The 17,690-nt window shown below is 40.4% G+C and overlaps 1 protein-coding gene across 2 annotated transcripts in view; it reads right to left on the bottom strand.

Annotated features, from left to right (window-relative positions):
• mrpl23 (mitochondrial ribosomal protein L23) overlaps positions 1-17,690 on the bottom strand; it is a 40,579-nt gene extending 22,889 nt beyond the window's left edge. Inside the window, exons 1-3 of one of the 2 annotated variants that reach the window (XM_083894086.1) lie at positions 17,580-17,690; positions 15,802-15,924; positions 6,180-6,262 (exon numbers count right to left, since the gene is read on the bottom strand). In XM_083894086.1, coding sequence (XP_083750212.1) covers positions 6,180-6,262; positions 15,802-15,924; positions 17,580-17,599 — 226 coding nt within the window. In that variant the 5' untranslated portion in view covers positions 17,600-17,690. Of the gene's footprint in view, positions 1-6,179; positions 6,263-15,801; positions 15,925-17,482 lie in introns of both variants that reach the window. The other variant, XM_083894087.1, reaches the window with a different exon arrangement.

Genomic DNA, 17,690 nt, shown 5'->3' with positions numbered 1-17,690 from the left:
GTGTGTGTGTGTGTGTGTGTGTGTGTGTGTGTGTGTGTGTGTGTGTGTTTGTTTTTTTTGTAGAGAGACAAGGAGCTTGCAGACAAGTAAATTAACAGCTGATACCGACATTAAAACGAAATCTCCGGTTCTCAATAAAAATAACGAGTAAATCATCAAATTGTTCATTTTTGCATCCTCACTTTAATCTCAAAAAGACCCTGGTGGTCAAGTCGACGGGCCCTCTGAGCAACTGCTATTGCCATGGGAATGGTTTATGACATGAAAAACAAGGGAAACATTCCGCTGTAATGAGTCATTTGTGTGTATTGTACGTGTGTGTGTGTGTGTGTGTGTGTGTGTGTGTGTGTGTGTGTGTGTGTGTGTGTGTGTGTGTGTGGTACGCGTAGCTAGTAATCACTAGCCAGGCAGCCTACTGCTAAGGGAAAGCCCTGATCAGGGTTGTAAAACACCCCCACAAACCCCTGTGGCTAACTGGAGGCCCCAGTGTGGGTGGGAGACAGAGGTAACAAGTTGTGTGCGCCTGCGTGTACGTCCTAACATTAATTTGTGGACACATTTTGTGATTAAGTTGCCATTTTGACATCATGAGAACTATTTGGCTGCTCGTCACAAATGTAAAGGTCTGTTTGAAGGTTGAGACTTAGTTTGAGGTTTCAGGTTACAATTAGGTATAGGTTATGGTTAGTGATGTTCACACACATTAATGTAAGACTAATGTGTGTGTGACCTTGACCTGCCCCCATAAACAAAATAAAATCGATACGCAAACTTGCACACCTTGAAAAGGTAAAATATGTATTTTGCTTGTGTAGCCCTTTGCTTGCACATGCAGACACACAGACAGACCTTTCATAAAACAGTCGCAAACGCAAGCACAATTTCTCCCACTTTGAGATTGCGGTTTGGCAGCCAGCTATCGCGTTACAAATCCCAGGCCGTAGGGGTAGCCATGGCAACTCCTTCCAAAATACCCCTACCGCCCATGGAAGGAAAAAGGGTCGTTTGCGCCCCTCACTCCTCTCTGTCTGTTCCCGTCTTTATGTTGCCAATGGAGTGGAACTCCTGACACAGGGATACCTTCTCTGACGCAGCTGAGGATCACCAGGGGCCCTGAGCTGCCCTTTCTTCTCTATACCCCTCTGGCCCCAAAATGCTCTGCTTTCCCTACAGCCACCCTCCCGAGGGGTTTTCCTTTTCCCCTTGCTTTTAATGACACAACCCTAATAAACAGCCTTAATGGGCTCTCCTCTGTGTAAGCCAGGCTAAGATAGGCGCTTTTCTCCTCCTCCCTGCACAGTCTTTCCTCCAGAGGTAGAGGGGTCTCCTTGTGGCCCTTCAGGTGCAGCATAGGGTTCTCAAGCCTCCTCTTTCAAGCCGGTCCCTTGATGCCTCTCCTACTTCAAGTCATCCATATGTCCTCTCTTCTGATCTTCTGTGAACATGCAATTTCTGAGACTTGTACAGAGCCCTCACATCACTCTGGGCAGATTTAAGTTGTTTCCTCCCCCATTAAAAGCCAAGAGGATTATTTAGTCAGTGATACAACACTGTTCTTGGCTCTGTATTCATCCTTCACAAGGTGACAGGAGGAGGGATTTGGGGTTAGGATGGATATAAGAGAGGATGGGGCCCTGAAATTGTAAGTTTTTAAGTGAATAGTATGTGTTTGTGTGTGGGGTGTCCTGGGACACCTGGAGGCTGGACTGCTGCGGCAGCAGATTGTCAGATAAGCAGCTGTGTGTTGTGGGGGAAGAGCCAGGCACGCTAACCACTACCACATCTAGCCGCTGGAAAGCACTCCCGTAGCTGCATGTCAATGGAAGGGCCATCCGTATCACAAGATGAAATTGCTAATTGCTGTGAACCACTGCTGACGGTCTCCAAAATGGATTCAATATGCTTTCAAAACAAAACTCATCCTTCTGTGAACTAAATCCCATATAATATATACTGTTTAAGAGCAACATAATCTCAAGAATTAGAGTGCAAATGACCATAACATAATAACTGCATTATTAGGTTTTAATTTTAATTATTAGATTGTCCCAGTCTGGATAATGAAATTTATAATATCAGAGTAATCATTTAAAATGTGGCATGGCAATAATAACTGGCATGCAATTAATATAACTGAATTTGATTGAACAATACAATATGACCAATACATTGAACTGATTGGCGAATAGCAATAGGGGACCAGTTGTAAGAGAGGGCTGTGAAGATTACTTTATTATTTCATGCTACATTCTTAATAGTGGGTCATCTTATCTATAAAAGCTTTAAGCTTTTCATAACATTAGAAGATATATGGTAAATAATTGCCTTGCTACCATTGGAGACAATTTCAGGACCAGTAAATTGGGGGCAGCTTCAGCTTGTCCAACTGAACACCAAGACATGTCCTGAATTAAGAAGTATTTCTGGGTCAGTGGTAGGTTAGGGCAACATGAAGATTATGGTTAGGCTTAGGTAAATGGTAGTTATCTAGAAGTGTGGGTATTAGTTGTTCACATTATACACAACAGCAATAGAACAACTTTAGGAATTAAATGCGGATAAAATGTTAGAGGTTTGTGTTTTCACCACTGCTGTTACACCACACCCTTATTCTCAACAGTTTGCATGGTCTATGTCTTCACATAGATGTACAGTCATTGTGTGTGTAATGCTTTTCCATCATTAGCTTTACTTGTCATAGGGCAGTGACTCAGACTGGTTTATTTTTAATTTTCAAACACTGCCCATTCTGTACAAGCAATAAAGATAAAGTCAGATTCATGTCATGGCACAGACGTGTGCAGCGTAATTGTCAGTTACTAAACTCAACTCAACATAAATTAAACCTGAACCATGGAAAGTTAGACCCTCGTCAAGAAACCCCAAAGATATTATGATCAACCCTCTCCAACACATTTTCAAAGTACATGTACTAAATTCAGAAGTTGAAAAGGACTGCATTTGACAGTATTCCACTGTTTTATAAAAAAAAATATAGGTTTGTGGTTTTACATAACAAATCCAGCTAAATGTATTTTTACATGCCTTCTCTGACATTCCTCTAAGGGTCTAAATACATTTTGCTAAGGGCCTCCCTACCTTAACCACTGGCCATGTAAGAGTAATTAGAAAATAAAAATCAGTAAAATAATTTTCTTCTTATACTGCTGGAGGAAATACATATTTGATCCCTCACTGATTTTGTAAGATCATCCACTAACAAACAAACGGTCTATAATTTTAATGGTAGGTTTATTTTAAACAGGGAGAGACAGAATATCAAAAAGAAAATCCAGAAAATCACATAAAGATTTAAATTATTTTGCAATTCATTGAGTGAAATAAGTATTTGAGCCCCTATCAAAACATTACTTAGTACTTGGTGGAGAAACCCTTGTTGGCAAGTACAGAGGTCTTGTAGTTCATCACCAGGTTTGTACACAATTTTGGACCACAAATCTTTACAAATCTCTCCAAATCCTTAACGTTTCGAGGCTGTCACCTGGCATCAGCTTCCTCCACAGATTTTCTATAGAATTTAGGTCAGGAGACTGGCTAGGCCGCTCCATGAGCCACTCCTTCGTTGCCTTGGCTGAATGTTTTGGGTCATTGTTGTGCTGGAAGACCCATCCATTCCTTGCTAAAGATTTCATGGTACAAGGCCCCATCCATCTTTCCCTCGATGTGGTGAAGTTGACCTGTCCCCTTAGCAGATAGACAGCCTCAAAGCATAATGCTTCTACCTCCATGCTTGACGGTGGGGATGGTGTTCATGGGATCATAGTCTGAATTCCTCTTCCCCCAAACACAGCGAGTTGATTGATTGAATTGATTCCAAAGAGCTCGATTTTGGTCTTATCTGACCACATCACCTTCTCCCAGTCATTCAGGTGTTCAATTGCAAACTTCAGACGGACCTGTACATGTGCCTTCTTGAGCAGGGGGACCTTACAGGCGCTTGTTCTGGATTTTAATCCATTACGGCGTAGTGCGTTACCAATCCCTCACCTTTCTCATGATCATCGATACCCCACAAGGTGAAATATTGCGTGGAGCCCCAGACCGATGGAGATTGACAGTCATTTTATGTTTCTTCCATATTCTAATATAGCACCAACAGTTCTCCTTCTCACCCAGCTTCTTGGCAAAGGTCTTGTAGCCCCATTCCGGCCTCGTGCAGGTCTAAAATCTTGTCCCGGATGTCCTTAGAAAGTTACTATATTTGGTCTTGCCCATGATGGAGAGATCTGCAAAGAGGAGTGGTCCAAATTTCCTCCTGATGTGTACAAACCTGGTGATGAACTACAAGAAACGTCTGACCTCTGTACTTGCCAACGAAGGTTTCTCCACCAAGTACTAAGTAATGTTTTGATAGGGGGTCAAATACCTATTTCACTCAATGAATTGCAAAATAATTTTAATCTTTTGTTTTATGTGATTTTCTGGATTTTTTTATATTCTGTCGCTCCCTGTTAAAATAAACCTACCATTAAAAGTATACACTGTTCATTTCTTTGTTAGTGGATGATTTTACAAAATACAGTGAGGGATCAAATACTTATTTACTCCACTGCACATGCCTTCCTAATTTAGTTAAAATGTAAAACAGATCAAGTCCAGGTATCCATATGGATATCATATAGAACATTTATAATCAATACCTAACCCCTTTTGGAATTTGTTAAATGTGTTCTTCTGCTGCCATCAAGAGTTTCATCATCAATATAGATTGAAAGCCCTTTTGCCAGAATCAGCCATGACACCACCATGTTGAAAGAACCTTTCTTCTGCCAAAATCTGGCCAGAAAATTTGTGCCAGACCTTTGTACTTCTGCAAATCTTCCAATTGTGTGGGGTTTTCTTCAGAAAGCTCACAATATTTCTGAGGTCATCAAAAGCACGTTGCTGACCTGAGCAGGTCAGTGTGTTAATTTCCACTCAGCTTTAAAATGGGTTTAATTTCTCCCATATAGAGCTCTCTGATTTTCTTTTTGGTTCTCCCTTTCCCACAATAAATGCAGTCCTCACAGGAGAAGAGGCAAGGGCAAGACTTTTACTAGGAGTAGACATTGACAGCTATTTAATGTTTAACAAATCAATCACGGTGAAAGGTAACTCCTGGGTAACACCGGAGAATTACATGTACGTAATGTATGATTTATATTTTTTTGCTCATGTGAATAAGTGGTTTCAAACAGGCTTGTTAAATATATTACATATAATTGTTAAATTGTATATGTACAAAAAAAATGTGAACTCTTAATTAGAAATGCAGACATGTATATCAGTGTACAAAAAACACAAATAAATGTATCTTTTCATTCCAATACATCCAATATGGGGCGCAGCTGAAGCGCCCGGTGGAAATTTGGGGTAATCCCGTATCTCATCCACACCAGAGGAATTGTACCAAAGTAGGACGGATAAAGTGGTCCAAGACCACCCCTTCAGGCAGGTCTTGGACTGGTTAATTTGGTGCGCACCAAAGTACATTCACACCTACGCAAACGAACTGAACCAAGGAGCCAAACGTGTTTGGTTCGCACCAAATGCTGTAGGTGTGAAAGCACCCTTAAACCTCTTCAGTTTTTAACTAACAAACACTCGTTACCGCTGGTTCGCACTGGATATGTCACGTGTGTGCCGCTGCTCACACCAGCAGTGTGTCTGCTGTGTTTCACTTGCGCTCTCACTCGTGTCTTGCTCGTCGATATAATTATGACTTCACTTTCTGATTTATCTCTGACAGAAGTCGTCATATGGTTTTTGTTTACTTGTGTTTTTTTCTGTTTGTATTCAGATTCAGTCTAGACCATGTGTTGGCATTTAAAAAGGTTCACTCAAGACAAAAACATTCTCATATGGCTATCAAGAGCAAGCTTGTCATTCTTTAAGTGGATTAGGTTTGTTCACACTAGTATATCAATCACAACATCAATATCTCATGCATCATTCTGCTAGTAAACAGAATGGCACAGATACAGACCACCTGACTTGCATATAATTTGGGCCTAATCCTGTCTGGCTAGAGGAAAAACATATTTAATTGTCCAGAAGATGTGACACCATCAGTAAGAATAAGATAATTGTTTTAATATTTAATGAGGTAGTGTCAACCACTCAAAGTTCTGCAGATGTTATAAGTTCTCTGTACATGCTTGTGCATAGCATTCACTCACCATACTGTATCCTAGTGCGGACTGCTCCCACGGGGACGTTATAGATCTTCTCCAGGTAGTTCTTAATGTCATACTTGGTCATTCTGTCCAAACATGTCCAGATGGGGAAAAGGGGAGGAGGAAAACACACAACAAGGAGGGAAGGAGAGAGAGAAGAACGAGGGTTATGCAAGTCATCCAGCATCAGGGTTTGTGGGGTAAGGCGTGGTTTGAATGTGTGAGGTAGCGATGAAGGATGCAGTCCAATTCAGCACTTGCAGAGACACATGCTGGATCACTGTACATGAAAAAAAACACCACATTCATGTAACTTACACCGAGACGAAGATATAATAGAGCATATTTCCACTCAGCATTCCCATAACCTCTGCAGTTATATAACCTAATGTAACTGACAGGATATTCCCCTATAAACCCATATTCAGCTTTTATTCTCTGGACCATAAAGTGGAGAGAAGAAAAATAGGAGTGTCAGTGTTCATCCAATTAACTGTCTGCATGTATCGATCGCACCCGGTGAAATCCTACACAGGAAGTAAGCCTGGCACCAACTGATCCGGTGGGCCAGCCCAACTAAAGTTAGCCCACAGGACAGCATTTGGAACAGATTGCTCCGACCAGAGGAAGAAAGGCTTTTAACTGCTAATCAATCTAGCCAATTGGATTAGCTTAGTAGAAAGCACTTCCCAAATGCGTCCGACAAAGTGCTTAATAGCGACGTTGTGGTCTGACATGAGTGCCTCTGATATGGCATGTTTTTTCACCTCATACATTTATTTGATATAACAGGATAATATAATATTGTCTATTGTTCAGTGAAAACAGCACAACATATTGAGCTTTTGGACTAAAAATCCCATCAGTGAACACAAAGATTCTTTGTACCTGAGAGTGATGTAATAAAGGTTTCCATGCTGTATAACAATTGCCCTTCACTCTATAATATTGGCAAACCTGACACAGACTTAGACTTAGAACATTCCTATTTGACCTGTGATCAGAGAGAGGTAAATTTATTATGTTTCCATGTTTGAGTCCAGTCCACCACTACAGAGAGCAAAGCTGGCTTGATGAGGTGACTTGTGAGTATGACGGTATTTCTACAAAACGGCTGCTGCCTTTAATGCCGGAGCCACACTGGATGCAGGGTGCCTGTATTGCTTTTCATTTAGAATAACGTTAACACATTAAAGCATCCATAACGCCCGTGTAAGATGCATCCAAACAGCGCTTCTCATGTGCTATAGAGTAGAGCCACCTGATTCTTTTTGAGGACAGCCTTCTCGCCTAGACATTGAAAATAATCATCTCAACAAACTTATAAAACAACAAATCCTGTACCCGTTTATGAGTAAAAGCACTTTAGTGTTTCAGTTTCGAAGAAGGTTTTTTTCCCCCCAACAATGTGAAGACTGATTGATTGATTGATTGATTGATTGATTGATTGATTAAATACCAACAGATTAATTTAGTCTTGATATTTAATTGAGTTGAGGGGAGTATTTAGATATTAAAAAGAAGAATGAATATGAATCCTATGTAAAACATAGCAGCAGCTCTTTAGCAGACTCTCCCTGTGTGAGGTGCACAAGACGCCTGTCCTGCACATGCACCCAGTGTGGCACAGGCTTAAGAGAGGAGAGAAGTAAACTCTCATTGAGGATGCTCTCTCTCAAAGCCAGTCCAGGACCACTGGGAGTGAGGGCAGAGGGGTTTCTTGCATCACTGTGTTGAGATGTAAACAAACTTTTTAAAGACTTCTATGATCTTATTTGTCTCACTTTACCCAGCCAAGAAAAGAGAGGTGTGTTTCCGATGATGTGGCATGCAGATGCGCTTTTCTGCACCGTTTGCACACACCATCCCCCAAAACCCCTTCTTATGTGTGTGCCAGAGGGCAGTGAAGCAGAGCCGAATGACCGGGGTACTTGAGATCAAGAAAGGAAGAAAGAGAGAGTGATTGCGCTGAGAGAAGGGGTTTCCTAGAAAGCACTGGTGGGGAACTGCAAGAGAGGAAAGTGGCTTGGGGACTGCAAGGTCTCCTCTGGGTCATTAGCAGAAGGAACACTGATCCTGATTAATGGGGAGAACATTTTCTAAATCCCTGATGCTTTTACCACTCAAATTATCCGTCCACCACAAACATAAAGATAGTATGAAACATGCACAGGTCATGTCTGTTTCTCTGCACAAGATTACTGGCATGTAATCATCTGCTTTATGAATGGGGTGTTTGCTATAGCTAAAACAGCAAATATGGGCTGAACACAAATTCATAACACATGAACCTTACAACACAGACATAAATATACCACATACTATATATAAAAAACTGACACTAATATATATATACATACATAAATAAATAAATAAATAAAACATTAATAATATTATTATATTATAAATCAAGCAATAATTAGCTTGTTTTAATTCACTAAATCTATTGGACAAAGAAAACCAAGATTTTTTTGCATGCAAAACATTGGCGCAATGGGTGAATTATCAAAATTGTTGTCACTTTGGGTGTAATAGAATGCATCCCAGCATATAAATAGTGTACACTACATTTCAGGGCTTACTTCAGACAGCTGTTTTCTCTCTGACCTCTGAGTCAATACATGACTCCCATCTCTGCAACAAACTGGATTCCAGACTAAGAGGAAGCCTTGGGCTGCAAGCTGAAGAGAAAATGTCAAGTTAAGCGTGTACATAAACAACACTAAACTTAGACAAAGGGTGTGGTGTCTTTAACAGTGATGCAGGCTGCATCTGATCATCATCCCAGTATAAACACCCATCTGATTCCACAAGCTAACCTTTCACACTTCTGCCTCTGAGGAAGCATGAAAACCTGTCTCCAGCAACTGCCAAGGCAAAAGGAATCGTTCCTCAGCAACTGGTAGATATTTATACGCAAACACACATGCTACAAAGATTCCTCGCCCAAGAGGATGAAAGAACTCTAAACACAAAACCTAGAAAGGCATCAGATGACGCAAACGATGGACTAGTTTCAATTATGGTTGGTTGTTGCCGAGCAAGTTTGGCAACAGGCATACTGGTATCATTGTTAGAGTACAATTTAAAATGTTATATTGTTCTGCTTTGTGCATGGGGAGGTTTACAAGAGAGATCTAACACCTAAATCTGATATCAAGTGCTGTAAAAGAAACTGAAGGTCTCTGAAGGGATTCAGACATGGATGACGAAAACAGGGTAAACGCGAAGCCTTTGTTGTGCACCGCCGTGACATAGTTGTGTGTATGTGTGTGACAATAAACAATAGAGCAGATCCGTAAATCTGCAGATTAATCTGTACTCCTCAATCAGCTGTAAAATGTAAGCCCTCCTCTGCACTGGTACTACATGCTCCTGGATGTCCTTTTCTCAATTGTAGGCAAACACACACTAAGCCAAGGAGATTGGGAGTATCGGTTCCAGTAGTTTAAAGCGGTCCATTTACACCTGTGGTCCAAGAGCACATGAGAGAAGTAGGTGAAAGGGCACAGTTGGAAAAGGGCAAGACAGGACAGAGGCAGCTTTGACAGTGTTTGACAATAAGGACAGTGAATGAATTCAGAGAGCTCAGAGACTCGTCTATTAATGCACTGACGGTGCTAAAAGGACATCTGCCAGGTGAATGGGTGGTGCCTCTGCTACACATAAAGGATGCCCTATATAGCTACCCTCTCAATGATTTCCAAGAACAAATATTACACAACAAATGATGACTGAAACACTTCACAAATCTTCTGGATCTTTGTCTAAATTATGTTTGTAGATGCTTAAGACCCCCTCACTATAACTTAAGTTAAGGACAATAAATTGAGAGACCCTATTCATCTAGGACATGTACCTAAAAACCCCCAACATCCCAAGTTTGATACGAGCTACAAAGCCCTTACTCACGTGTCGTCACCGCTTGCTCCATCCATTTTGTCTGTCCCATTCAAATTCTACAATAAATACAGACCACATAACTCCCACCGAATCAGAAAACCATCAACGGAAAGGCTAGATTCATTATGATACATTGGGAAGAAAGTTGGGAATAAATACAATTTTGCAGCGCTTTACAGGGTTATTTACCAGTGGTGTCCTACTAAACCAAACATGGTTCATTTAGTAAGGGTGGCCAGTTCTGTGAGTCACATTACAACGATGATTGTTCCCTTTTGTGTTAGCTGAACTCCATGCAACAGTACAATTGCTATATAAAAGACCTATGGGGGTCCTATTGCTGCCATCATGTCTAGTTTGCACATGGACGATTCAGTCACCTGATTCTTGTGGTAATTATGAAACTTCACTGTAAGGGTTGCTTGTTTAAGCAACTTGATTTGGCAAACCACTGGAAGACTTGTAATGTGGCTGCAGCAAGGCATGCTTAAGAGAACTTGCTAATACCCTCTAACAAGAGAGCTGCCCACACATGGTGGGTAAGGTCACTCCAACGTCCCATCATATATTTTTTATTTTGTAGGCAGTTTTTTAGGAAATGAATAATCCTATGAAACCACTTCACAACCTGACAATGATATAGCTTTATGTATTATGTACTATGCATCATACCTACCAAACCAACATTAAAGCTGATACAGATCTTTTTCACCCAATATGCTGTGTGAATGGCCACTGCATTTGTCATCACCGTGCATGTCAAACAGGAAAAATGCATTTGAAAAAGAAACTCTGAATGTTTCACTGACTGACAAGATCTATTTCATGTGACCGTGGTTTGAGCAGACTCAAAACATTTCTCAATAACAGCCAGCTGAATTCTCTCCTTAAAATGTATTGCCATGTGTTCTAATAAGCCTCTCAGACTTAATCCCATGTGTAAACTTTATTAAGACATTTACAGTGAATATCTAAAAGTACACCAAACAGTTCATGCGCACACACACACGCACACACACATCAAAGTGCATTGTGTTGGACCAGCTTAGTGGTGAGAATGAAACAGGAGAGTTGTTTTCTGCACAGATGAAAGGCAAAAGAAAGCCGCGCCTCATTGTCAGCCTGCTCCATTGTCAGGTTCGAGTGGAGATACGCAAACTCACTACTTTAACCCTCCCACCTACATAGACAATGCATGCACAGAAGTTGCTCAACACTAAGTATCAAGATCATAATAGCAGACTTTGTTTAAAGGGAAAGCCATTGAGGAACCCGAGACTTTGGGAGGGAAGAGACAGTTGAGAAGCTGAGAGTATAAGAGCAGCGTGTGAAGGATTACATTTATTGTTCGGACTTTGGTTTGACAATAGAAAAGAAATGGATCAAAGACAAGGGTACAAGGAGTCACTGAACTCCTCAAACAGAGACGGGTCAGTAAAGACTCAACAGCGTGTTACACGTCTCGACCACCATGCTAAATGATTTTTTACGACATAAACAGAGGGTAATCAGCAGGAAAAAGTACCCGCTTTTCAACTTGCACTATGTGTTTATGAAGTGGGGGTGAAACAGTGATCGTGAAATGGTTTGAGCCAACAAAGACTTTACAGTGGTCCAAATCTAATGCCAATGTGAACTGTTGTGCAGCAGGGTGAGTTTGCTCAAGTTGATTACAGTAAGAAACCACAGTATGGGCTGGTTCCATGGTTATTGGACAAGAGATTTGCATAAATATGGCTTCATAGTATAGTGAACACAACATTGATTTTGTGTATCTATGTGTGTGAGAGCAAAAGAGGGAGAGGGAGAGAGAGAGAGGGATCACTGGCCTCTAGCCATGCCAGGTGAGGCATAAGCAGTGTGTGTGAGTGTAAACCTAGAAATTTGATGATGGCTCTTCAACAGCAGAGAGGAAATTCTAACGTAGCACAAAAGGTTTGAGAACAATCGCAAAGACAAACAAATGCTTCCCTCCAGCAGGTAGAAAGTGAATTATGGGACAACACCGTCCAGGTGTTTCAACCAACAAGTGCCAAAAAGGGATTGTGCCAAAAAGCGTTTATAAACAACATGAGACGGAGAAGGCCGGTGAAGGACATGTGCAGATGATGACAGACAAAAAGGCAAGAACACTTGAACGCCAACAGTACCACTTCTCATTAACAGCTGCTCTGCAGTACAACTTATCCAAGCGAACATCGCCTACCCTAGAGACTCATAGCTACTACAGCTTTCGCTGCCATCATGACTCATCAATAAGCTGGGAGTGGGAGTGATAATCAGTGTGTGTCACCGTCTCGATGTCCATTTACTACAGTGTGTGTTTGAAAAGCAAAACATAACAGTATTTCGAACGCACAATGAGGCCCCAGCAGCATATCAATCAGCCATGCACCTCTCCCAGGCATCAAAGGCTGCAAAAAAAAACCTTACACACCCTTATAAACACACACGCACCCTGCACTTACCCACTTTTGTGCATATATACACAAAGACACACCATTCGTGGAAAACGACTAACTCACACAAGTGTGCACACACTAACACACAATTACATAAGCACCCTAGGAGTTTGGCAGACAAGAAGCAAGAATCAGAGTGGGAGGCCAGGCACCTGGATGAACAGATTATGGTGTAAACCCCACCAGAGACACTAGATGATCTGCCTCAAACTTCATTTTTTCCCGTCGGTGTGGTCTATGGGCCTCTCATGGCCCGAGGAACACTCAAACATCAGTGACCTTGACTGGCGGAGGTAGTCAAACTCAGTTCATCACTGCAAAGAGCCAACTGATTGAGACCTCATGTTGCTGTCCGTTGTTTATGAATATGAACTGAATATGTGCTGCCTTTGTGTATGTGAAAACACATTTTTGAATAACAAGTAAAAGTATTTTTCAAAAATATTTGTGGATATAAATATTAGCTTCACAGGCTAACCAACATTTCACAACCCGAACATAGACTGCAGCAGCAAACGTGTTTGACCTTACCATAACACCCCACAGTCTTTCACTTGTCATCACAGTAAGTGAGCTCATTTGAGAAGTCATTGGTTGGTAGGAACTGTCTGTACTATTGAGGACAGATGCCTTGGAGTGCTTTTCTTGAGGCTGTCACACCACCTAGTGGCCATAATGCCCAACTCTGGCTGCAAATAACTCATCCAGTGTAAATGCTTTACAGCCAGTTAATAAAAAACACTGCACCCGAAAATTGAAACACATTGTACTTTTACTGTATAATGTATCTGACCCTAAAACTCATATAATGGTCTCACAAAAAGTGATGACCTGCGCTAACATTTTATAGCTTTCTTATTCTTAAAATGTTCTGTAGTTTCACAATTAATGTTAGTAGAGTCACTGAGATGCTACTCTTCATTCACAACCCAGTTCCGTTACGTGTGATATTTTTCAAGCTTTATCATCCTTGAAATCGGATATTTCTTTTTACAAGGTATACTGCAATATTATATTGCTGTTAATAATATTGGTTACTGCATCCATACATGCTGTTAAGTGCTGCTCTGGGATTCGGCAGCCAGTAGTAAATATACTGCTAAAAGGATAAATTTGTATTTAGCAACTTAGCTTTTTAAGATGTTTTCAGACTTTTTCTTGCCTTTGAGAACAAGTGTAGGGTGCACCCATAATGCATTTAATTTGATACAAGTTTAGAAATGTACATATGAAACTATTTGTAGCCTTCTTATTTGTTGGCATAAGCAGTTTTGCAGGAACAGATGCTCTGTGAGGCAACTACTGTATAGCTCTAAAAATACTTATGTCAAATAAACTTTAAAACAATTATCCATGAATATAAAACTTGCATCACCCTTTTGTGATAATAGGTAATAATCACAATAGATTATATAACTGGAGTGTAGGGCTGAAACCACCCCTAGATTAGTCGATTTATAAAAATGTTCTGGTTTCTTTGCTCCATATAACAAAGAAATCATTAAAACGAAATAATGATTTGTGGACAACATTTGAGAACATCATCATTTCCAGGTGTGAGAAACACTGATCAACATTTTTTGCCATTTTCTGGACCAAATGATTGATCGATGAATCAAGAAAACAATTGAAAGATTAATGTCAATTATAAAAAAATCATTAGTTGTAGTGAGTAAATGTGGTATGTTGGTGTGTAAGAAATGTACCAAATCTGCTCTGAAAAAGTGTACATTAAAAATGTATGATGGAGTTAACTCGTGACACTGCAAGAGAATTTCCATGAACACATAAAGTTGTGTCAATATATAATAATAATAAGAATGATATTGTCAAACAACTGTTTACTCTTTTTAAATCATAATCACAACACAAACTACCCAAATGACCCTACATACTCCAGTTCTTACTACTGTGTATTGCCTCCCCTTTAACATCAATGACAGCTTGTCTTTGGTGGTCATTGTGGATGAGGCTCTTTATCTGCTCAGATGGTAAAGCTGTCCACTCTTTCTGGCAAAAAACCTCCAGTTACTGTAAATTCTTGGGCTGTCTTACATGAACTGCATGTTTGAGGTCTCTCCACCGTGGCTCAATGATATTGAGGTCAGGAGACTGAGCTGGCCACTCCAGCACCTTCACTTTATTTTGTTGTAGCCAATGACAGGTCGACTTGGCCTTGTGTTTTGGATCATCATGTTGGAATGCATTCATCTTGCCATCAATTCTGACCAAATGTCCTGTGAATTTGTAGCTCACAATCCCCAAAACATCAGTGATCAACCACCGTGTTTCACAGTAGGAATGGTGCACCTTTCATCATAGGCCTTGTTGACTCCTCTCCAAATGTAGTGTCTATGGTTGTGGCCAAAAAGTTACATTTTGGTCTCACTCCAAATGACTTTGTACCAGAAGGTTTGAGGCTTGTCTCTGTGCCTTTTGTGTAAACTTTTGATCAGGCTCTCTTGGGTAGTTTCTATTGTGATTATGATTTAAAAAGAGTAAAGACAGTGGTTTAAAAGTAAAGACAGACAATAAATGGCTTCAGTCAACCACCATGAGTGAAAATCTCAGGGTCAGGGTATGTAAACTTATAAGCACAACTGTAAGAGCACGTGTACATCATGAAATAAACCATTAATTTCATTTGGTTTCTTTTGTAGTGGTGCATCTAAAAGTAACACACTGTGTACACACAGTAATTGTGAATGTTACTGGAAAAACAGGGAGAAGAGGGCATCAGTGACAGTGTACAAAAAAAGTAAATAGCAGATCCAGCAGATCCAGTATTTTTATTGAGGGAAAATCCACCTCTGGATTGCACCCCTACAGACTGGCGGAAAGTGAATGGAATGGTTAGTAAGTTAGCACAAAGATACCTGTGCATCGCAGCGACGCCAGTCCCCTCATAGCGGGTGTTTTTGGTGGCTGGACTAACGGTAACCATGCTGTGGTCGCGTCTGACCCCAGAGCATGTTAACATGCTGATCTTTATCAACAAAAATCAGTACACCGGGGCTGAAGTTGTATGCTTTCGAGCACAGCAGGGCATATCTTCAAGTGTAACCATTGAACGGATCAGGTTTACAAGTGCAAGCCATATAGTGATAACTCTGCAACGTAAGACTATCCATCCATATGTACAACTGTCAAACAGAGGAAAAGCTGTCATGTTCTCGTGTTGCGATCTATCTTGTAATATTAAACTAATAGTTTGTTCAATTGAGTACTTAACTGACATAAAAATTGAAAATAAGACTTACTCCATTGGAATGCGAAACTGGGCAGTGTCAGGAGGCTGCTCTGTCCCTGGCCTCACCAGGGTCAGGAACCAATTGGGTCTGAAGATCCTCAGCTGAGGGTTTCCAAACTGGTAGAGAGGATATCTAAGAGAGGAAACAGATTCTTAATCCTCAACCCTCTCTGGTAGGGGTGGGTCAAAATATCAATTTGGTGATATATCATTGTCCTTACTAATGCAATACAATAATCGATATGCCAGGGCAAATATCGATATTTTAAGGCACATGAACACACACAAGGCACTCTAAAGTAAACAGTCCCTGTCAGTTTCACTCGCTGGGTTTTGCTCCTTGATGTCTTTGACGTTTACAGCAGGAGAATGTCAGATAAAGAAACATTAGGATACGCCGCATCCACATTCAATACATAGACTTCATGTACTTTGTTCTCTATATTGTGAATAAATAGAGAAATGTTGAACTTTCAACTTTTCGCACTTTAGTTTTCTTCAGTTAGTCAGTTTCAGATATCGTGATTAGAGCTGCAACTAACGATTATTTTCGTAATCGATTAATCTGTCGATTATTTTCTCGATTAATCGATGAATCGGTTGGTCCAGAAAATGGCAGAAAATGTTAAAAAAAACATTGATCAGTGTTCGTCAAACCTGGAAATGACGATGTTCTTGAATGTCTTGTTTTGTCCACAAACCAAAATGATTCAGTTTTAATGATTTCTTTGTTATGTGGAGCAAAGACTAAGAAAATATTCACATTTAAGAAGCTGAAACAATCAGAAATCTTGTTTTAATCATGAAAAAAGCTTCAAAACCGATTAATCGATGATCAAAATAGTTGGTGATGAATTTAGTAATTGATTAATAATCGATTCATTGATTCATCGTTTCAGCTCTAATCGTGATGTATTGCTATATGATTGTCTTGCAATATATTTATTATCGCAGAATCAATGTATCATGATACTATTGGTATCGTGAACCATGAATACCCGCTGTGATTCACACCCCAACTCTGGACTGAAAAGAAAGTTTCCCCTCCAAATAAAGGCATTTCATTGGCAAAGCAGACACAAACAAGGCAGCCCTGCGATGCATTATTTGTCCTCTTTTTTAGCAAAGAGTCATAATGTAAAAAACGGAATTTATGGAAATAAATCGGCTTGCTTGTTTATGCCATGCTTTTACTTCCATCAGGAATATCGAGCATGATGTGTATGTACGCTGCCAAGTAATCGTAATGTCTCGCAAACACAAATAATTCATGATTAGAATCATGAATATATGCCATAATATCACCTATGGCTGTGGGTATAAACGACAACACTTAAATAGTGAATTTGAAGTAGACTCCGTGTTAACTGTCTGATGAGTTCATTTATATAACGTCAAAATATGGCTTCACGACTGAGTGACGCCCACTACTACAGCTGCATGTTGACATGAGTTTTTTTTTTTTTTTTAGCATAAATGGCTAACGGTGGCTACATCCCTGTTGCGTTATGATGTCTAACATGCAAATATTCACATACTTTACAGTTCAATGTGCACTGACGGTGTGTAAAATTAACGACTTTAAACCTGTGCGACTGTGAGAGCTACACTCGCTGAAGCGGGGAGACTGACAGTGTGAGACTGGAAGATGCTAACGCTAGCTTTGTTTTGCCAACGGTAGCTAACTCAACTGAAAGCAAGGGTTTACCAGGAACGCCTTCTTCTCTGGCTGAGGTAGAACTACGTATATTGACAATTAGAAACGAGAAGGAAAATGGTGACGCTTACAGCAGTCTTGTTACTGGCATCGCAGAGTCGGTTTCCTGTGAAACACAGGCTGAGTTAGCTGTTTTGAAGTCTCCTCAAGGTTGTCATGTGCTACACGTGCATGGACGAATT

Source organism: Microchirus variegatus (genome assembly GCF_963457635.1).
Source record: "Microchirus variegatus genome assembly, chromosome: 8".
Classification (NCBI taxonomy): Eukaryota; Metazoa; Chordata; class Actinopteri; order Pleuronectiformes; family Soleidae; genus Microchirus; species Microchirus variegatus.
This window is presented reverse-complemented; position numbering and strand designations above follow the sequence as displayed.